General features: G+C 35.7%; 3 protein-coding genes across 3 annotated transcripts; 1 reads left to right on the top strand and 2 right to left on the bottom strand.

Moving 5' to 3' along the window:
* Positions 1-2,396: 2,396 nt before the first annotated feature.
* On the bottom strand, positions 2,397-3,688 carry LOC106715896 (UDP-sugar transporter UST74c). The gene has a single exon (XM_014509262.2). The coding sequence runs from the start codon at positions 3,464-3,466 to the stop codon at positions 2,471-2,473; it is 996 nt and encodes a 331-aa protein (XP_014364748.1). The 5' UTR covers positions 3,467-3,688; the 3' UTR covers positions 2,397-2,470.
* A 296-nt stretch (positions 3,689-3,984) lies between these two features.
* On the top strand, positions 3,985-13,552 carry LOC106715894 (zinc finger and BTB domain-containing protein 14). The gene is made up of 9 exons (XM_014509259.2): positions 3,985-4,207; positions 4,318-4,503; positions 5,617-5,790; positions 7,460-7,638; positions 8,141-8,248; positions 10,042-10,115; positions 10,317-10,566; positions 12,357-12,431; positions 13,314-13,552. Exons 2-9 carry the CDS (start codon positions 4,324-4,326, stop codon positions 13,483-13,485), a joined length of 1,212 nt encoding a protein of 403 aa, XP_014364745.2. The 5' UTR covers positions 3,985-4,207; positions 4,318-4,323; the 3' UTR covers positions 13,486-13,552.
* Positions 13,553-19,818: 6,266 nt separating this feature from the next.
* On the bottom strand, positions 19,819-21,482 carry LOC106715885 (cytochrome b-c1 complex subunit 1, mitochondrial). The gene has a single exon (XM_014509244.2). The coding sequence runs from the start codon at positions 21,480-21,482 to the stop codon at positions 20,070-20,072; it is 1,413 nt and encodes a 470-aa protein (XP_014364730.2). The 3' UTR covers positions 19,819-20,069.
* Positions 21,483-23,473: the final 1,991 nt, after the last annotated feature.

Raw genomic sequence — 23,473 nt, 5'->3', positions numbered from 1 at the left:
GCGCAAGGTCGAAACCAACGACGATAATTGAACAGTGGTTCGACCTTACGATCTCTGTAAGTAAACCTTTGAAAAATATTCAACGTGTTTACGGCATTAGATACGAATTGAACGTATAAGGCACAGAACTCGTTTGGCAATATTGCTTCTTAAATCACATCTCACTGGAACGCACTCACGCGCTTTAGAAGGTAACAGTTGAAATTCGATTCGCACAACGCGCTGCAGCTCGAAGGCAGTGCAGTAGCGCCCATTTACACTTCACGATTGATTCAAGTGCAAGCGGTAAACGTAGGATTTAGCTATTACGACAATACTTGTGAGGACCGCAATTTATTAGTGCGAGTCATCAAATAATTACAAAGTGTAAATATAAGCGTGCTCTATTTATCGCGGGTAGCGACGCAAAAATTACGAATTGCTAATGGTTTGCATTCGAACTTATAAAAGTGTAAATTGTAAATTTTAGTGGCGTCTAATGACAGCAGAATATGTTTTACAGCATCAATCACAAAGTTCTCTTAATATGTAAAATTTTATAGTAAATATCTAAAAATACAATCGTTCAAAATTATGCCTTACATAAATTACTGCACTCCATAATATTAAAAATATTGATCTATTAAAGTTTTATAAATTGCATTTCACAAAGTTACATTAGTAAATATTGCATTACGTTATTAAAAACCTCTCAATGTATTAATTACAAACTTTAAAGAGAGTAACGATAGAGGGTTTGAAACAAAAGGCAGGGGAGGGCGCGGGGCGCTCTAGTCGGCGAGTTGTGGGCGAAGTTTCAGGTCTACCGAGGCGAGCTGGACGTAGACGAAGTTTGTCATTTACTCCGCGTCCGCCCCTGCCTGCCCTAGCTGGTTTAAAAGTAAAAATATTTTCACATTAAAACAAAGCTGATATTAGCAACATAAGCAAGTAACCGTATTCAAGTTGTTATCGCTTTAAACACTTTTGTTGGTGCTGTTAATGTGTCGAGTACTTTATCGCGTAATTGGAAATCACAATTAACCATTAAGTACTTATGTTTAAAATGTTTTACATTACTCGTATTACATCATTCAACATAAATTGTTTTATGTTCCAATCCAATGTCGTTTGTCGGTTTCTTCAAAAGTTTATTTGATTTCTTATCATAGAAATAGTTAATTTTATTACGTTACTGAAAATACCCGAACTACGGTCAATCCTAGTATTTACCACCTGTAAAACACACTGGTGAACTTTTTTCACCTGGTTATGATAAAAGTCCGAAGATTTATAGCATTTTCTTAGTAAATCTCAAGATTTACTAAGAAAATGTTCACATCATGTTTGAAGTAATTTGTTTTTAAATAACATAAACTAAATTATTTTAATTCTTTAAAAATAACTTATAAACAAAGTGAATGGTTGTAAATACTTGAATATAACTTTTCGAACTTTCAGTATAATGTGTAAAAATTCCTACCGAATTTAGGCAATACTGTCACTATTTATACCAGCTTTATATTTAAAAAAAGGAATACAGACTGGCATGATTTCAGTGTGAAATGGAGGTACATACAATATATGAGCCGTTTATTTTGAAAGTGACCTAACTCCGTTTTTCAATTTTTTGCCGGTTACCATTGTTACATGTACAACTTCATGTTATTTATCAGTGAAGCATTTCAGATTGCTTATATTCAGAGAGAAACGTCTTAAATTATTTTGAATGGACTTGGGCACCTTCAAATTTTATAATGAATCTGGCTGTTAATTTTGAAAGTGGCCCAACTCCATCTCTTGATAAGAAAACGCACGTTATTTACTTAATAATTGCCACTATTTTAACAGGAACTTTAAATTTAACATCCTTAGATACGCTTAAGCAGTATGACTCCTTAGTATCTTATACATATATTTTTAAATTCATTGAAACGCAAAACTTTCAATATCTCGATTTGAAGATAAATGGAGTTAGGCCACTTTCAAAATAAGCAGCTCATATATACATATATAAACACACAAACAAACACATGAAAAGTAATAGTTCACTCAGCTTATGATTGGTCTAACAACATTACAGCTAATAGTGTTAATATAAAGATATATTGCAAAATATAAAATTTGAACTCATTATTTTCACTATATGTATTTACTTGCTAATAAACTTGTTCATCATATTACATGAACATTGTATGATATCTGAATAGACCAATGCTGATAAAAAATATACATATATATTTAAGATATATTATGTAGTGCTACAACTATACTTAAAACTATTTCAAAATTTACTGTATTTTATGAATCACAAAAAATTAAAAGTTTTTGTAAAATATACTATTAAATGTACTACTGTAAAAGTATTTGTAAAACATCAAAATTTGTAAAATGACACTGTAACATATAATTCCGTTTTATAAATATCCGTAAAAATAAAATGTTTTCTTTGGTGCCATGTCATAACATTAACAATCATAGTAAAGTTCAGTTAAACAGTGTCAACTTTAGCATTTGCCTCATTCAACAACAGATGTGAAGTGGGCGGCTTTCGTTTAAATGTAACATAAGTATAGAGCAGACTTGCTAACACACTTATATTTAATCCAACAAAATTAAGAAAGGAATATACATAGTCACCACCAATAACCATACCTAGATATGTAACAAGTATATTTTTAAGACATCCAATGATAGTTGTAGTTAAGGCACTGTTGTATTGCGTGCACAACATGACACTGTATGACAACACAAAACCCATCACACATGACATCAAAAACTGCATTAGGAAGAGTGCATCCCCCCAGTGTGGGTAAGCCGCAGAACGCTCCAGGTCACCTGTCCGCCACGCCAATAAGCCAGCAGGAAATATCATAAAAAGAGCATTATAATACATGAGGCCATACTTTCCAAGATCTTTTGACTCCAATTTCTTCTTCATGTAAACTCCATTTGCTGCTGTAAAGGCGTCGTTCAGTAGCACAAGTGTGTAGCCAGAATATGAAAATGTTACATCATCAGCGGCTGCCATCAACGCTCCACCCACCATAGCCAGCACGCTGGCTTGCACCAACCATGAGGCTCTTACTCCAAGTACCAGTCGCTCTAGTAGCATCGTCATTAATATACTAAATCGGCGTAGGGCTGTGAACATTGGTAGACTCAGTTCTTTGGTGCCTCCCAGTCCTGTGGCCATGTTTCCCATGTAAATGAGAGGAAGAGGCCAAATACGTCGGGCGACTCCGGTATCTAGTGGCGGAAATTGAACGATGCGCAAATATCGCCCACACCACAGTACTAAAATCGTTGCCAGCATTTGCCCCAATCCTAGAACTTGGTATGACGGAAAGGCAAAGGTCGTTAACACTGTTTTATTGACAACGGTTATCATAAAAGAAGACAGGGCGTAAAATGCTGCACTTATAATTTTCTTTGCAAGTTGACTCCTCTCAGTTTCAACGTCATCCAATGCATTATGTCCGGACATAGCGAATTATGGCGATTTTATTTCGACTAAGAAAATGGTTTAAATAAGTTACATGATACAGAAACAGACACAGAACGTCGTAAATGCTTACCGACTATCACGCATTTCATCACAAAGCTCGTTTAATTCACGTACTGCTGTATTTCATGGTCGCTACCTTCTTTTAAAGGTAAATAAAAAAAATCCTTGATTTAACGAAATGCCAACGTACTCATCACATCACCGCTTCTTGATTTGACAGATGTTTGACATTTGACTTGTTGTTTTATAGGTTGACATTGACAGTTTTAAGCATACGAATTTTGTCGTTTGCCATTAAAAACTTACAATTGTATATAGCTTTAACAATAACATGAAAATTCCTCATGTTATTTTTACCAAATAATAGTCCTCATAATTCTCAAAAGTAACTTAAATAAAAAAGAAATAGGCAATAATTATAACAATTCGATTCGACAACGGCTATGGACAACGACATGAATGAAGTTTGTCTTTGTCAGACAGACTCCCACTCCCACCCAAGCACAAGCACCAAGCACTCCATAATCCGTTCCATTGTGAACAAACGACATTTTGATATTTTTTTGGTGTATTGCCATGCCAGTCACTACGATCAATATTATTTATTTCTTATTTTAATATAATTTTTCGGGAATGTTGTAGATAATATGCCTTTTAACGATTTTAAACATTTTTGAAGACGGAATTTGGATCGGAATTGTGAGTTCGTGCAAAGTTTGAGTAAGTGTTATGTTTCATTGTGCGGACGCGTAGATGTTCTGAAAGTTGGGTGTACAGTTAGTCACATATCTCGGATGTCGGCGTTTATTAGAGTCAAGTGACGTTTTCAGGGCGAGATGTCGGAGCAATTTTCTTTGCGGTGGAACGATTTCCATACAAATTTATCGCAGTCCTTCCAAGCTCTGTTGGAAGGCGAAGACCTGGTGGACGTGACGTTGGCTGCGGGTGGACAGTATGTCCATGCACACAAGCTCATCTTGTCGGTTTGCAGCCCTTACTTCAAACAACTATTCAAGGTGTGACTCACTGATTACATATTTAACTAATTCTCTGCTCCTTCACCTAACATATCCAAAAACTTTTTAACGCAATGTAACTTAAATATTTTGTATTAATTTCAAGAGATTGGTGTTATTGAAAAATGTTATCATTGATTATTTTATAATTATAAGTAAAGCAAAGTACTGCCATATCATGTTCAATATCCAACTTGTCAGCTACCAGCTACCACTGACTTGGAAATGTTTATCTAATTTGTCATGCAAACTGAGCGCACAATAAGTATTTAAAATCATTAAGATATGAAAACTAATGACTCATGGAAATTTTTCTGAAGCTTTGACTTATCAATTGTGACAAAAATGTGTCTCACATCAAATCAACTTGTATTTCATCTATTATTTGCACCCAAATAAGGGGGAATGCAATCTTACACATCATTTATGACATACAAAATAAATACAATATTATGAATATTGCATACATTTTGTTCATTTTTGAAAGATGTAGATATAGGAAAGATAAAAAATTAGTTAGTTGTAAGTAATAATGAGGACTACTAGCTCTGTACCTTAGCAGTGTTTATCTCAATTACCCTCAACCAGTTGCCCAACTTTATCAAAGACTTAATGATTTGCATATGAATTGCAATTTCATTTTGTTTGGACTTGTTTCCCTTTCCACATTCTTTTCTAATTCAAAAGTAATAAATTGACTTTAATAAACTCTTAGAAATTATTTCCGATTTTGTTAATATTAAAATGACCTCCTGCTTAATTATATTTATTTTACTAACTTATAAAATACTAGCTTTTGCCTGCAACTTTGTCATTGTGGAAACAAATTGCCTGTTTATTTTTATTTTACATAATATAGACCACCTTAATTTAATTTAATCCAAATATATTAACATTAATAGTTTTTGATGATGTAAATATTTCTAACTGTAATAGTTAGTTGTCCTTCTAAAACTTGTTATTGTGGTTAAAGCAATTTTACCCAATATTTTATTGATTTATGACACACTTAGAATGATATTCATGAAGGTTTTATGTTGCACTGTAAATTGTAATTTATGTCATTAGTTTTTGGTTTATTATTTTTTTGTTGTTTTTGTCTTGTTACAACAGATGAACCCGTGTGACCATCCAATTGTGATATTAAAGGATGTGGCTCACCATGAGCTGCGGCAGCTGCTACAGTTCATGTACCGTGGGGAGGTGCATGTGCGCCAGCAAGAGCTCTTTGCCTTCCTGCACACTGCGGAGATGCTTCAAGTCAAAGGGTTGACTTCAGGTAGAGAGGTGAGTCTTAGTAATTATTGTAACAAATATTAAAACTCCAACCAGTGGTTTCAACTAATCTCTCTAAATTCCCAGTAATATACATAATTCTAAATCAATACTGTGTCTGTAACCAGTAGACATATGCATGTTTACTGTTTTGAGGAAGAGAAAACAGACTTCAAGTTTATGACTTTTGTATCTTCATCTAAGTGGAGAATAAAAATAAGAAATTTCATCCTCATTTTACCCTTTTAACTCTGTTATTCTCTTAACTCTTAACTCCGATAGAGAGATGCACTCAAGTGTCCTATTTGGAACTATTAGCCAAGCTCTCAGATGGGCACACAATTCTGAACAACTAGATCCTCAACACGCCTCGTTGATCACTGCATGCGTTTGAGATAAGAGAGGAATTACTTTGTATCAAATGAAAGCCTTCTCTTACTTGATAATTTTGAGAAAACACTCTTTTATAATATTTAATTTTAGTCATTACTATCATAAGGTTTAAAGATTGAATATTTGAATATAAAAAATGAAGTTTTTTATTTGATTTCATAAAGTGTGTTTGTATTCTAAAAGATATCAAAGACTTTTGATTCATTTAGGTTAGTTTTAAAAATATATATCAATTGTATAAAGCCTCCTTATAGTAATCTTTCCTAATTGAAATAACTAACAATGATTACATACTGATGGAACTATTTGTACTAAATGCTGAATTACTCCTCAGAAAAAAATAATTTGATTGCTTAGTGTTTCGGAGTAATTTTATATTTAAGTTTGTAATTACATGGTCAAACTTTTTTATTGACAATAATTAAGGGAAACCTTATACATATATAATTTTACTGTTATTTTGTTTTGGATAACAAAGATTAAATTCAATTTGGAAACTACATTTTTGTAAAAAGTAAATTTTCTAAATTGTTAGCTGATTTCAAATTAAATCTAAAAATTACTATAAATTATTTAAACAACAACAAAAATAAAATTAACAAGACAAGATGTATTCAGAGCTTTCTACAGAGAGCAGCTGTGTATATCATTTATAGAATTATTAGAACAGCTGAAGGCAAGCCAATTTCAATTGCCTCCATGTCACTTCAAATTATAGTCAAAATCGCAGCATGGTGTTGAAGGCCTTATAAAATTGTAAATACTTTTTCTTGATATCATTATTTGCTTTTTTTTTTGTTGTTATTTTCTTGTAAATGTATTTGTTATGATATTGTAAGTTGTTTTCTATGGGACTGACATGTTCATAAGAACCAAAGTCCCTATAAAAATAAAGAGTGAAAAAAAAATAATCAAAATGCGATACATCTATTTTCAGGCTTAAGTTCAAATTATAAGTACACTTAAAGACATTTAAACCTAATCAAAATATTTTTATTCAGGACATTCTCTGGCGTCGTTAAAGTCCTCAATCTGACTAGTCGCTTAGGAATGCAGAGGACAAATATATAATATAATATTTTGTTAATAATAACTATATTATATATATATATATTAGTTAGAACGAAGTAAAGTTTAAACAGAGTAGAATAGACAACCAGTTGAAAAATAATACAGTTCTCAATTTTGGTGCACATTACTGTTGGTCTGACGGCTGGCAAATTAATATCGACCGATAGAATAATTAAATTTCGAGACTGATCTGCATACATATAACATCGTTATGCAGCATAGCGAGTCGCCGCCGCCAGTGTCTGACGAGAACAAAGGGCCCGAGGTCCCGGAGCCGTCGGGCGACAGCCAGAGCGAGTGGGTGCCCGGGGGAGAGGACACCATAGCGACCGAAGCACCCGCAGAGTACCCCCCCGTCGCCGTCCTCGATGACGCTACGCGCAGCCCGCTCAAGCGGTACGTTCGTATTGCGCCCTTCGTTCGATCGATACTTTAAACCCTAGCCCCAGCCCCCGAATATCCTACCCCACCCTGCCTACATCGTGTTTTGTAGTACATCTTCACTGCAAATATATTCTCAATGTATGAATGTATCTCATATAGTAGTCATTCCTATTCGTACAATCATTTTACAAACGACTTTTTTTTAAACAGTTGTTATTTGATGGACAAAACTTTGAGATACGTATTTTATACCCCATAAAGCCCTCAGTTTATCAACTGAATAATTTATAAATTACATTTTTTTCTTTAATGTAGTAATATTATTAAGATAATGAATACAAAAATAGTAAAATATGAATTGCGTACTTGTTTAAAAACGACATTACTGGAGGCTGACGTGACATCGTAGCGTAATATAATACCCCCCAATGCTTACTTTGGTTTTATTTTAAGTCGCTAGGGTTTTGATTTAAGTACTTTGAGTATAGTATATATTGTTTTTGTTGTGTTCAAGGTTGCTTAAAGATACACCCAATAGGAACAGCTGTAACATAAAGAAGAAGTCGCGATCCATTTACAACAGTCCAACGCACATTGAAAATACAGAATACGCTTCAGACGGGTATGTCTATAGACTTGATACAAATCATACTCTCATATACGTCTAATTATTTCATTCACACTTTTATTAGTGATATTACTTTGGCACGTACTTACTCGTACCTGTTTATAGAGCGCTATAAAGTGACTCTGCTGATGTGATATGATCATAATTATACTAGAACTAGTTGTTGCCCGCGTATCGGTCTGCGCTTAATTTATACAAAATAACCTAGTTAGTAGGCTGTGTGTTCTTCCAGGCTACTAGGGCTGGTTGAAAAGAATCCGAAACGACAATTAAAAAAAAAGAAATAACATTTTTTTTTACTAGAAACGTAATTTGCAGTCTTTTACGATCTCAATACATGTAATTTTGGGAAATAATAATTATTTGTTTAAAAAATATTCAGCTTTATAGTGAGACAGTTTTCATTTTCATGAAAGTGGAGAAAACGGAGGTTCGTGCCGTCATAAAGTTCTATGTTTTAAAAGGGAAATCGGCGACCCAGATTCAAACTAAGTTGAATAGTGTGTTAGGGGATTCTTCACCTTCATTTATCACTATCCACTCTTGGGTGGCAGAATTCAAACGAGGACGAACGAGCTGCAATGACGCTCCCCGTAGCGGAAGACCAAATGAGGTAACTACCCCAGAAATGGTCAGTAAAATAAAAAATATCGTATTAGAAGACCGTCGATTAAAACTCAGGGAGATAGCCCAAATTGTGAACATCTCATCTGAACGCGTTTTGAACATATTATATGAGCATTTATCTATGAAAAAGCTTTGTGCGAGATGGGTGCCGCGGCTTTTGAACGACGAGCAAAAGAAACAAAGAGTGAATGTTTCAAAGGAGTGTTTGGAACTTTTTAGACGGAATCCCAATGAATTTCTTCGTCGATTTATAACAGTTGATGAGTCCTGGATCCACCACTACACGCCGGAGACCAAAGAGCAGTCTAAACAGTGGACTAAAAGCGGCGAACCCGCACCAAAGAAGGCGAAAACGACATTATCGGCAGGCAAGGTTATGGCAACCGTATTTTGGGATGCTAGAGGTGTCATCTATGTGGATTACCTTGAAAAGGGGAAAACAATAAATGGCCCATACTATGCAAACTTGTTGCAAAAGTTGAGTGACGCAGTGAAACAAGAAAGACCCTACTTGAATAGGAAAAAAATATTGTTCCACCACGATAATGCACCGGTCCACACTGCAAAAGTTGCGATGGCAAAAATTAAAGAGTTACGCCTTGAATTACTGCCCCACCCGCCATATTCGCCAGATTTGGCCCCCTGCGACTTCCATCTGTTCCCAAATTTGAAAAAATGGCTAGGAGGACAGAAATTTTCGTCCAACACTGAAGTGATTGACGCCGTTAATGGCTATTTTGAAGGACTTGACAGTTTTTTTTATAAAAATGGAATAATAGCCCTGGAGAAGCGTTGGTCTAAGTGTATTGAGCTAGGAGGAACATATGTAGAAAAATAAATTAAATTTATTCAAATATCTCTTTTTTCTCCTCTTCATTCCGGATACTTATCAATCAGCCCTCGTATGTTCTACATATATGCCAAATTTCAGTGAGATCTGTTAAGCCGTTCTGGAGATACCTTCTAACAAACATCCATCCATCTAAAATCGCATTTATACTATTAGTAAGATTTGTTTCGCATGAGAACATTACTTTAAAATTTTGTGAATTGACTGACATGGAATTTGGTTTGTTTACTGTATCGTGTCTTTGAAGTAACATATATAGAGTTACGGCGACTCGGTGCCGCTGTAACGACTCTAGTTTGATTTATTACAGCGAGCCATTGATCGACTTTGACACTGATGTATACAATAATGTGCTGGTTATGCCGGAATCTGCTAAGGAATCGGGTAAGTATTCAATTAAAAATTGTGAGATTAACTACACTTAAGGTTGAATTCATTGTTATGTTATCAAGGAGTAGTTAGGTTTGTTCTGATGTCAAGAAGACCGTGTAAGTCGCGGATAAGAGCTACACTCTCAGATAGCTAATCTAAGTCATATTATGGTAGTATACAATCGGTGACTATGTTCAATGTATTGCACTGTAGGGTGGAACTGTAAAACGGGTGGTGTGAAATGCCCGTCCTGTCACCGGTTCTTCGCGAACCGGTACAACCTGAAGGTGCACATTCGCGACAAGCACGACACGCGCGAGGGCACGCTGCAATGCGACATTTGCCAGAAGCGTATGCGCAACCCCTCGTGCCTGCGCGTGCACATGTACCACCACCGCAAGCAGGCCGCCTACCTCGCCCAACTCGCCACGCAGCATCAGCACGGGGACCAAATGAGACATGTGTAAGCACTCCCTATCTACCTACCTACCTACTTAATACTACGCTTGTTAATGTCACATACAACTTACTAATATTATAAATGCGAATGTTTAGATGGATGGATGTTTGTTTGAAGGTTTCTCCGGAAATGCTCAGCGGATCTTGATGAAATTTGGTACAGATATAGAACATAGTCTGGAAGAACACATGGGCTACTTATTACGTTTTTTTTTTATACCGTCGCTGGCGATAGCTACTATCTGTATATGTAAATTGCTTTTGTCCGCTTGGAGTTAAAATACTATATGTTATTCGACAGTAAGTTAGATATATCTGTGGAATATATCAATAATATGTGAATTGAACCGTTGTGGAGTTTTTCATTTAATATGTGAATCAAACGTATCTCATGGGAACCGTACGCATTTTCGGGATTGTATATAGCCTATGTATTTTTCAAAACATGGCACCATTGTATTCTAATTAAAATATATAATTTATTTTCACGTGCTTTGCTCATAGAATGATGGTGCTGTGTAATTGCCACGGTTTTATAATTGACACTAACTAAAATGACTAGATTTTACACGACATCTAACAATGTTTTGCAGGAGCAGTGGCTGCTTAGCGAGACTCGACAGTTTTTTTTATATTTTATACTTTTTACGGGATGTGTTCTTCCAGACTATGCTCTACTACTATGCTTAATTTCATCCAGGTCCAAGCGACTTTTCTGGAGCCATCAATCATCCATTCATCCAAACATTCGCATTTATAATATTAATAAGCCTAGCTATCGCCTGCGACTCAGTCCGCGCGGAATTAAAAAAAAACTAGTAAATAGCCTATGTGTTTTTCCAGATTATGTTCTACATCTATGCCAAATTTCATCAATATCCGGTGAACCGTTCCGAATCCTTGATCTTCAAACAAACATCCATCCATACGTCCATTCATCTAAACGCTTAAATTTATAAAATTAGCAAAATTAGTAAGATAATTAAAATAAGTAGGATTTAGTTTTTCTCTTGGTATTGGTGTCTATTTACATATTATGAAGTTTCATAGCAGCTTCGGTCACTTGTTTTCGCACTGATTTTTGACATTTAAAACATTGGTCTGATGTTGCGTCGCGATATCAAATACGTATGAGTATGACACATGACATACAACACAATAACAAGTTATTATGTTGACAAGAGCGTTCAATGGAATTTTCATGCCTTCATTTTGTTTTTGTTTTCGTTATTATTGTTTCTCCATGTTGTTACAACAAAGCGAATGATTAATATCAATCTTCGACCCTGATGGTACAAGTATTTCTCAAATCCCATATTTGGTATTGTTTGTACCAATTGTCAATTGATTACATTTAATACCTGTCGTATGCCATGGTATCGCTATAAGCGCGCCGTGGGGAGGCGTCGCGGCGGCGAGACGATCAGGAGGCTGGGGCTGGGGGTAGTTTTGTCCGGGGGCCGAGATGTGTCTGTAGCTACCCTTGCTGAAGCGATCGATAGTGCGATGCGCAAGTGCGCAGCTGCGCGCCGCCGGCAGCCTCCTTGCCCGGTCTCACAACTAATGCGGATCGCCTAAGAGAAGAGCGTGCTGCTCTCCCGGCTTCGCAATGTTTCCTTCAAATATAAAAAGATGTCTCTCTCGCCTTTACAACATGACTCTAGGAGTATTAATACGTTTCGTGATGATATGGTACATAAATTGTTTTTTATGTAATAAAATAATATGTTACTAATAATAATGCAAACCAGTTGTGATGTTTTGTTATTGACATCTTATTTTTCTTGTTTGTAGCGTACAAAAAATGGTGGGCAACAACTGGCGCTCTGACTCACCCATTGCTAAGGCGGACCACAAGGATAGCGGAAAGTGAGTTCAATTTTTATTTTTTGTTGATTTATTACATTATTATTTTATGTTGATCCCCCCCCCCTAGCGAATAGATTGCTTAATATTTTATTTGCCTGTGGAATGTTGTCTTTGCTTTTCTTACGTTGATTTGTGTACCTTTATCCTGTCGATTTAAAAAAAAGGGTCACAAAATTCGTGTTGGACTGTAGATGTTTGTCATGTCATGTCATGTATTGTTTGTCATTTTATTGGCAAGAAAGTTTGTCGCAGTATAATGTGAAGTGCTGCCATGTTGTCGGGTCTCGAGGCGGATTCGGCCGATCGATCCGAGCATTCCATTTCATAACTCTTTGACATTTATATGTGTCACTCAAATGACACGAGTTCAATTTCAAATGATATAATATCCACGACGCAGCCGCGCTGACTTCGCTTTGCCTCTTCATTATCGTTATTTTTCAATTTCATACCTACTTAACAACTAAAGGCATAAGATGTTTGAGTAATGCAAATTTTTTTTTTTTTATTATTTTTTGATGCCTGCAGAAAAAAAGAAAGATTTTTATTTGCTGTGCGTTAATAATGACATTTTTACCATTGATGAAGTGATTTTGTGAAAATTTGGCACCGTATTATTTTTATAAGTGATTAATTCGGTTCATGTTTACCTGCTGTGCGGCCATCGTTACTTGAAGCTCGAGCAATTGTACGTTTTGAAAACTACGCAGTTTGCCACATGTAATGTAATGAATGCTGGTGTTGTACGCTTTGCGCCAATTGTTTATTTAAGTACTGTCACGTTTACACAAGCGACTTATTTACGCGAAGTGCTCATGCGTATTAATATATTTGAATATTATTATACGCTTTTTTTCTAATTTTTGACATTTGTCGTTGCAGCTTATCTCCGCCGACACCGACGCCGGCATCGACGCCGACGCCGACGCCCTCGCGAGCCGCAGCCTCCGACACTGCCGACGACGACAACGACTCTGTTGGGGCGGCGGCGGCGACTGCGGCGACGGCCGAGGCCGTGCTGCCGAAGCGCGAACCGAGCGCGGAGGCTGTATGATATAGGGCCAAAGTTCGCGCCATCCGCCAGCGCCGGCCCGAACCCCGCGCCGCGCCGACCGAGCCCCCCTCGACCCCCACACGCCGACCCCCGCGACCCCGCCGCCCGCACCGCCCGCCGCACCGCCCTCCGCACCGCCCTCCGCACCGCCCGCCGCGCCGCCCGCCTCCACCTCCGCCGACACACAGCGACACCCGCCGCCGCCCTCGAGAAGACGACATGGACGACCTGTGCGACCCCCTCGAGCTGTACGCCTTCCTCACACAGAGGTGTCGCTGGGATTCCAATTACGTCTTCGCGGAACCTAATTCTTCCGGGGATTAGAGATACGAGAGTGTTAGGTGAGCGGATTGAGCCCGTATTAACTCGCTTTTATCTCATTTAACGAAATTTGCTTTCTAAAATAGATGCAAATGGATTATAAGTTACCATTTGAAAGGTGAATCAGAATTATAATTTAAAATACTTTAAGAATATTTACACAGCTGGGATCAAAGGAAAAAAAATATGAAATATGTGCCGGCAAATACATTGATATCGATTTTTACAGACAACAATACGGGCTCAATTAGATGCTATTTAATTTTACCATTTGACATAACAAGATGTCTCACATCTTGACAACAAATATAATATTATCTTGAGCTGTAGGAAGCTCTTTCTATTGCATGTTTACTATATTATCCATCCGCTTTTAATGTCCGTAGTCCGTAGGTAATCAAAAGAAATTAAAATTACTCAATTAGGTGTCAGGTCATTGGAAAGACGAGAGAATTTTTCACATAACCACGAGTTCCAACATATAATGCTTATGGAACTAATGGTTTTTCATGATTGGATGTACTTTTTATGTAACATTCTGTGTATTGATGTTAGTATCTCGTATGAATATATTACAGTAGAATAGATTAGAGTTAGGACGCTGTTGCTGCCATACGACGTGAACTGGAGATGTGCTCACGAGACGCATCATACGTAGATAGAGCGGTATTCATTTGGTACAGCAGCAGTTATACAATACTATAGTAGATAGTAAGTGTGGTTGTAGGTAGTGTTAACGAGTAATTAATATTAGATGATATCGAACTTCCCCTCAGTTTGTGACTAACAACTAAGTTGATAGGGAGTCCTCTCTGAGACATATATATTATTATTATCTTCGTTGTGTATACATTCCACCACAAAATCCAAAGACTGAAGCAAAAATTTTAACTCTTTAATTATATATTTTAACAAATCCTGTTTACGCTCATATTTTTACTATTCGAATATTTTTTGTACTTAGTGTTTAAATATTCTTTTAAATCGCAACAAGTAAAATATAAATAACCAACTTTTAAATTCATTAATTTGACGCTGCGTTATTATAATGAAAATCACAATATTTATGTAGGTTTAGATGAAAGCATCAATATCATTTTTCTTAACGGATTTATGTTGAAACTAACAAATATTTATATGTTTTTTTATTTGACATGAAAATTATCGATAATTAGGTTATAAAATAATATTTAAATCCATCGAAAATTAACCTCGTTAGCGGATTCTTTTTAGAGCGTATATTTGCGTTACAAATTTCTACGTTGAAATGAATTTAAGCGAAGGGTAAATAAATTTGTTAGGACAATAAATTTGTAATAGAACAACAGCTGCACACAGAACTATTGAGCCAAAGTTTTTCTTTTCTAAGTAACATTTCCTGGACCGACTGAGTTCAACGATGATATAACATAAACAAGTATATCCGTCTGTTTGAGTGTCAACAGTCGCGTGTATACACGTGTAAACGCAGCAATTTTAATTTTTATAATACATATATATGATCAAAGTCGGTAGTTCTCTGTAGTATACGCTCGCGTTGTGTCAAACATTATATTTAGTTTGTTTTAAAAGAACTGGAACACGGAAAATAATGGAGCAGCTGTTTAGCAACTTTATGTTAGAAGTTAAAAGATTAATAAAGATTATAAATTATTTGTTGCCATTAAATACAAACGTACAAATTTTTTGTCACAAAATTAATGCTCGACGATGTGCAAACCGGAGGAGCATAAAAGATAAAAGGCATAACCTTACAGTACAAAATACGATATCATGTATATTACATACATTAATTTACGTATGCTTTACTTAGGATTTAAGTTTTTTTTTAAATATAATATTATCTAACATTTAAGTTACATGACAAAAAAAAATCGAACAATTTTATATACGTACAATTTTAGGTTACTTTTTTTATTTTTTTTATACAATTTCTGTTTACAAGGGTTGTTAGGTATTGTATAGGTAAATTCGTACCTCAAACGTATCAAAATAATGTTTCTCGTATGTGATTAGATGAACATTGTCGTCTGCTAGCCATCCGCCACTCTCACTAGCTCACTACACAACACACAGACCACTTTAGTGATGGCTTCATTGTTACTTCAAGTGGCGTAGCAGCGTTTATCAAAGCTTTAATTTAAGAAAGACTCGTCCCATCGTTATAAAAGTCGGTGAAACTTATCGTAGTCATTAGCTCTCTTCAATAACATTCTGACGAACCGATAGCTGATAAGGTATATAAGCGGTGTACAATTAGATTACGTCCACGTTACCAATTGTTCAATTGTAGCTATGTGAATGCAACGCGACACATCTCCTGCCATCACATATAGAACTATTTGACCTTTACAAAAATTTTATAGAGTTTTTTTCAACTTGTGTGTTGGTAAAATGACATATTTGCAAAAGTAAGATTATAAAAAAAATGACGTGACGTTTATTTTATAATTTAAAATGATACATTTTTTGACTGTATTTTTGTTGAATTCAGTATTAATACTCATCCAATAAATTAATAAAATGAATATTAGTAAGTAAACAACAGGGCGTTGGCGCTTTGTCGCTGCTCAATAAGAGACGTATTTTTAATCTATTACGTCTCCAATAACGTCGAAAAATCGAAAATATAGTTTTGCAAAGGTCAATTATCAAAAATCTGAATATTGCCAAGTTTCGGGACGAACAAGTTTATATTAAATGTTTCATTTAAAATTATACTAAAGGTAGAGTTAATTTAAAAAGGCCAGCGATTGTACACCGCAGTAGAGAAGAGATTTTATTATTTAAAATGTCCATATTAGTTGTATTACGAGTATAATGAAGGTTTGGGTAAATAACAAACATTAATTTTAAGGGGTAATAGAACTAACAAACAAACTTCGAAGAAAGTATAATTATGATAATTTGTTTTCTTTTACATTCCATTAATTTAAGTGTACGTAATCGACTTGATCACTTGTATATTATTTTTTATAAAGATATTTATAATGTACTCGTAGAGTTAGTCGTCTTTATAACATATGTTTTGATATATCAAAGGAGATTATTAAAAGGTTTACCTTAATTAAATACATTCCATATTTCGGTAGCTGTATTTATAGATTTAGCATACGATATTTTTGTTTACCAAATTATGTTTATACCAATGCTCTTACTTTGTAGTTGAAAACAGGGTGCGACTCCAGAATTGTTATTGGTGTCCGACTGTCCGACTGTCCGACTGTCCGACTGTCCGACTGTCCGGCCGGATAGTGATGTGCACCTGGGGGCTTTCAATTTGCCGTAGCTATATGTAGATCCTCCTTTTAATACTCAATGTTCGTGGCCAAGTCAATCATTTATTTAGAATATATGTTTTATAATATCTATTACGAGATGAATTAATAATTTTCAAACGAATTAATATAATATTATGTATAATGGTTCATATCATTTTGTATTTGAATTTTTTTTTACTGAATCATCAACATTTTGGATGTTAATTTATAAAAATGCATTTTTTTTTATAATAGGGAAATAGTGGATATTGTGTCCTCCATTTTATTCTGTATTCCGATGTCACGTTTCTGTCTATTTTTTTTTTTAAATATTTCTAATGTGAACTTGTCCAACTAATGGAAATGAATCTCTTTATAAGATTTTATAATATTTTGTGACTCCCTTTACTATTCTATATTCCGTCTTCAGATCTTTGTACATAATAAATATTTCTACTGTACAAGTATAATGGTGTGCTCAAATATTTGTTTTGATAAATGTTTTAACTACGTATACATTCGTCCGTGACAATTAGGTTATTAGAGATAGTAGTGGTAGCGTGTAACTTGTACGAGTATAACATACCTAATCGTAGTCTACTTACGGCTCAATCAATCTCTGTCTATTTTTATCAATATATTTATGTGTATGACTATATATGTCCATTCATATAGGACTTAACGTAGCCATCTTCCATATGTACTCTAATAGTTTGTAAGTATGTATCACTAACATTCACTTTTCAAAAGATTTTCTTCATATGTCAGTGTGTCGATCCGGGCAATCCAACTATTGGTTTATGAGGTGTACGAATTTTCATAGAGAACAATATTTAAAAATGCAGTTCGTATCAAACACTACAAATGATTTATTATCAGGGTAAATAGGTAAAAAAAGGCTTTTATTAGGCGTCGTTTAAAAAAAAAAACAATCAAATATAAAAGCAAATTTTTCGCTACGATTAAATCTAAATTCAAAAGCGAAATGTTTCGGGGAACAGCGTAATTTTTATTAGTAATATGAAATATACTATAAGGTTTTTTTTTCCAGTAGAATCTCACAAAAAAGGGGGAGTGAAAATAACATTTTCTGCAGCAGAATAAATAATAATTTAGATAAATGTTCTTGTTCACAACGTTGAACATCAAGTGAAATGTCAAGTTATTTCCACTGCACATAAATGTTGCATTTGTGTCACGAGCGGACAATAACAAACTGTCACTGGTACACTGGATCCAGTCCCAGTCCAGTTGACGTTAGTATGTAGAAGCGGGAGTGGGAGTGGGACTCCACACATAAAACGGTGTCGTCCGCTAGAGATGGAATCTCGTATAAAATTCAAAGGCTGCTATTGAAGGAATGTGATAATGAAAAAGGTTGCTCTAGGAATGATGTAGAATTTCGTATTAGAGAAGTGTAATGAATGTATAACATATTGGATAGAGAAGAGTTTGACGCATTATTCACCGGATTATTTTACATTTTACGATATTAATAATGTTCTAAATCACTCTGTATGGTAACAGTTGTAAACAGTTGTACGGTTGCTCTTATGTGTTGTGAAATTTTTGCTATAGGCGAGTTACAAACTTTTTAAGATACTGTATATGTAAATTTACAGAAGTAGTTCCTCGAAGTGGAAACAAATAGCACCGGGATCCATCTTTTGTATACCTGAACGTGATCCAATAAAATCTAAATAATTTAAAACGGTTTATCGTTGCATGTTTTTGTGTAAAGGATTGTCGGAAAATCTGATTACTTTGTATCGAGCTCTCTTTATTGTGATTATTTTTAAGATAAATAATATACCGCTAGATGATAAGATCTGCTTTGAATACATCTTGGCCCGATCGATGAACACTTTGTTTTTGTCGTTTCGTCTACCCATTCTTCTATTAGATTTAAAATAAACTATCTCTGATCGGACGATGTATTTGTAAATGTCAATGTGTATCGTGTCTATGTCAATGTGTAACCGCCAATGATAATCTTCCACTATAAATTGACACCCCCCCCCCACTCTACCCTACACTCAGAGGTACGTTCTTGGACCGGGGACCTTGCCGTCGTGCAAGTTGTGGTAGTGGAAGATTATTTAAACTAGTTTGTATTACTTAACGTACTCATTCAGTATTTGTGTCAGTCGAATTCAAATGTTCAAATAAAGTGAAAAAATGACCGCATATTATTTATTTATTTTTATTGTTGAATATATCAATATGAATATGATAACTAGAAAACATTCCAATAATTTTAAAATCATAAAAAATTTTGATTTACATGTTTTTAATACATTTATATTTTGTATTCTTTATTTCTACCCTTTTCATTTCAATTATGTATAATTACAACTTGAGTATCAAATAATAAATTATACTTTGTCATTTGAGTTGTATTATTTTAGTTTCTATTTTGTTTTTATTGGTTCTTTGTTCATCATAATATAATTTTTACGAGACGGCCACCGCCCATCCTCCATCCCCCATCCCCCAACCTCCAACACCACTCGCTGCGACCTCTGCGTCGCACAGACAAACAAGCTGATCGTTGTTGACTGATCTCTGCCTACCGTTATTGATTGAGGAAAGGATAAACAGAACAGAATGTATTCTATCCATTCCTTCCCTTGTCAAATTCACCTCCTGCTCCCATTATTCTGTTATCAGGAAATAGGAGAAAGGACTCAATCGGGCCCACGGTACTACACTCTTCAGCCGAGACTAGTAAATACTTCTACTTGACGCTTGAATCTGTGCGGAGGCGATCATGGTTATATGGTGTCGCTTAAGGCTCAAGGTAAGTGTGGTTAGCTTTCGGTTAGTTTCAAAAAAGAACAAAGATGCTTGACTTGTGTTTAACAGTTAATACTACACGCTATAGTTGTTGTGTTAATGTACATAAGTAAACTTGGCCATACGTATGGTTCAACAAATTGACAATTATTGTAGAAAAAATAATCTCTTTTTGGACAATGAAATAGTAGCATTTTAAATTGAAAGTTAAAGTCTTATCCAATATGTACCGCTCCGAACTCTGGCGTAATCGGTGAGGGTTTCAGTAGGCCCCGTGGCCGCCACAACCGGACATTTGTCGTAAAGGTATTTGTAGCAAACACTTTTAACATCTTGCACGGTAATGTTATCTATGACATTGATTCCTTCGTAGACCGGGAGGTAGCAGCCTCGGTACAGGAGGGAGCGCCCCACTCGATGCGACGTCCGCACTCCGCTCTCACTAATGGATAGCCATTTAGTTTTCAACTGGTTTTTAGCTCTATCCAGCTGCTCCTCGGTTATCATATTGCACAAGTTCATCCATTCGTATTGCAACAACGAAACCATGTCGTCCAGCCCCAACCTCGAGCCGACAAAGTAGGCGCCCCAAAGGGCGGTGTCTTTGTAAGCTATGTAAAAAGACTTGTACGAGTCACATATGTTGTGGTAGGAGGCGGCACGCGCGACGCTCGTGCCGTGCGCCAGCCCGCCGAGCTGCGCCTTGTCCCAGCCGCCTACCACCTCCTTGGCCAACGTCAGCACGTTGTAGTCGGCATGGCAGTATGAAGGGCCCTCCATCGCGACGGCCACGTGGGCCATGGGCTGCGCGTCGTTCCTGTACCGCAAGTCTGCCCCTGTGTATCTGCACTGTGCTGACTCGTCACGCTCCACGTGCACCATTTTACTCAAATACTTGTTCGATAGTTCTACTATCTCATTGTGTTCCACTCCACCGATAGCTGTTATTACCATATTTCTTGGTGTAAATCTCTGGTATAAAATTCTACTCAGCAGTTTAGAATTGAACTTGGAAACATTGTCGCACGGTCCTAGCACGGATTGTTCTAAAGGAGTACCTTGAAAGGCAGACATATGCAAATAGTCAAACAGGATGTCGCTATAATTTTTCTCATATTCTTGTATTTCCATAGAAAGTAAATGCTTTTGCGCTTCTATTACGTTATATTCCAATTTGTTGTTAAATATACACTCGAATAAAATTCCTAAAATTTGTGGAACATCCGGCGACAAGCATTGTGTGAAATAAACAGTCATTTCGCGCGTAGTAAAACTTTTGAAGTTAGCGCCAGCGCACGAGATCGCATTCCGGAGTTCACTCCTGGATCTAGTCTTGGTGCTTTGGAAAGCGATGTGCTCGAGGAAGTGCGTGGTGCCGTGCTCCTCGGCGCTCTCATAGCGCGGCCCCGCGTTCACGTAAAGCCCGACGGTCGTGTGTTCGCTCGCCCGCCTTTGTGTACCTATCGTCAATCCATTCGACAGTTTTGAGATTTCAATTTGTGGCAAATTTCTGATAATGTTTTTGTACGATATCGTTTCCTTAACACAAGGGCCCTTGAGTCTAGCTAGTCTTCTGTAGCTAGTATAATACCGCCTCGCTATTTGCCACCCTTGGAGCATTATTTAATTTTATATTCAGCTTTGTCTATTGACAGCTTTCACTAATATAGGTTATTTTTTTCTTCTTAAGAACCAAATAATTGTAGGTTATATATGCTTAGCATATTTTTTTTGGACATGATAACTTTTTCTTAGTTCCTATTTAAATAGCCGGTTGAAGTACTGCCACTTTATGTGTTTTTTAGATGTAAACGTTTGCTAAACGTGTAGAAAATAAAAAAAATATTCAATAAAAAAAAATTTATCCTGATGCAATATAGATGCAATATTTCGGTGATGATGTTTTATTCAATAATATGATATTCACACAACCGTGAAAAATTATGAAATAAATGATTTGTGAAATCAAATTCTTTTTATTTTCCCTAAGTATCTACTTTATTTTATTCTTTTCAGCAAACGTCTTTCGAATGCGATGCAGTTTACGAAACGTTGAAATGTAAAATTAAAACTATGTCTTTAAATTTTGTTCAAGTTGATTGTTCTATATACCTCTAATGTTAAACTGTAGTATAACATAGGTATAGGTATAATTATTGCCAGATGTAAATAGAAAATATATTTATCACTAGCAGACGCCCGCGGCTCAGTCCGCGTGGCATTAAAAAAACGTAAAAACTAGCCTATGTGTTCTTCCAGACTATGTTCCACATCTGTGCCAAATTTCATCAAGATTCGTTGTGCCGTTCCGTATACCTTCAAACAAACATCCATCCTTCAATCTAAACATTCGCATTTATAATATTAGTAAGATTGTTTTATAATTCATCTGTTGTTGTTTTCTTACTTATTTTGTTACTAATTAGTACTTTGTGTCTTAAAATTCTTTTCTTTCATGACCTCAGCCCTTCTAAACCTGCCCTCTAAACCCTCTCTCTAGAGAATTGAAAAATGTAAAATAGACATAAAAAGATACTTGGACTAAGACAGTCATCCATATTGATCAAAGAATTTCTTAAAGGAGGTTTTTGTTCCAAACTAGTGTCATCGATAGGTGTTACATTGTCCCATCTCTTATCGAGTTACCGAAATGTCGGAAATCAAAAAGACACAATATACCACATGTATAGCCTGTCCATTTATTTCATGTCAGTGTCTATACAGTATAACCAGGCTCCTAAATTCGACTCGGATCTTGTGGCCGTTGGAAAATATGTGTGAAAATATGTGAACAATGTCATTTTGACAGCGTTATATTTAGACCAATGTTGATTAACCCACGGACATACCTATAAATATTTTATTTGACTATATTAACAAAAATAATATTATTAGATTATAAGTTGTTCGTCTCATTATCTACTAACAATATTATGTATATTATTGTGTTCGTCCTTTTTAGGTAAATCAACGTTTTTAGATAATTCTAGAGTTTGTTCCACTTGTAAGCTCACGTCACTTATCCATTAGCAGTGTATTGTTGCCAGTTTTTTCAATACAAGAATAAAACTATAAACACTCGACACTGGCCCAATCCGCTGAGGGAGAGCCATAGTCAAGAAACTTAGCTGACCAGTGTTGAATCGCCCGAATCGAATTAGATCGCCCCGGATCCGTCGTTGGAAAAATATCACGCATAATGAGATGAGTTATGAGATGTAGGTTAATTTGTTAATGTGTTTGCATGTATCAATTTAAATAATAATTAATTACTAAGGGAACTAATGCTATAAGCTGCCAATCAAATGGGGAGAAAAACTACCTTATGCTCAGTATATATGTCAGCATGATCAAGATTGGATGTAGCTACTAATAGAACTCATAACATTCAATATATAATATGTAAATACTTCAGAAGTTATTTATAACTAAATATTATGCGTAATCTTTTTATGTAACAAAAAAATCACTAGAAGGAGTTATGAAAATTTTATCAGATGGCAGCCCACTCTTAACACTAGCGCCACCTACTGAGAGATGATTTTTCTTCAGTCGTTCGTTTATTGCGTTTATTGTGTGTCTATTAAGGATGACTAGTCTCTTTCTATTCC

This window comes from Papilio machaon, chromosome Z (assembly GCF_912999745.1).
Source record: "Papilio machaon chromosome Z, ilPapMach1.1, whole genome shotgun sequence".
NCBI classification, from domain to species: domain Eukaryota; kingdom Metazoa; phylum Arthropoda; class Insecta; order Lepidoptera; family Papilionidae; genus Papilio; species Papilio machaon.
Note: the sequence above shows the minus strand (reverse complement) of the source record. Positions and strands in the feature narration are given on the sequence as shown.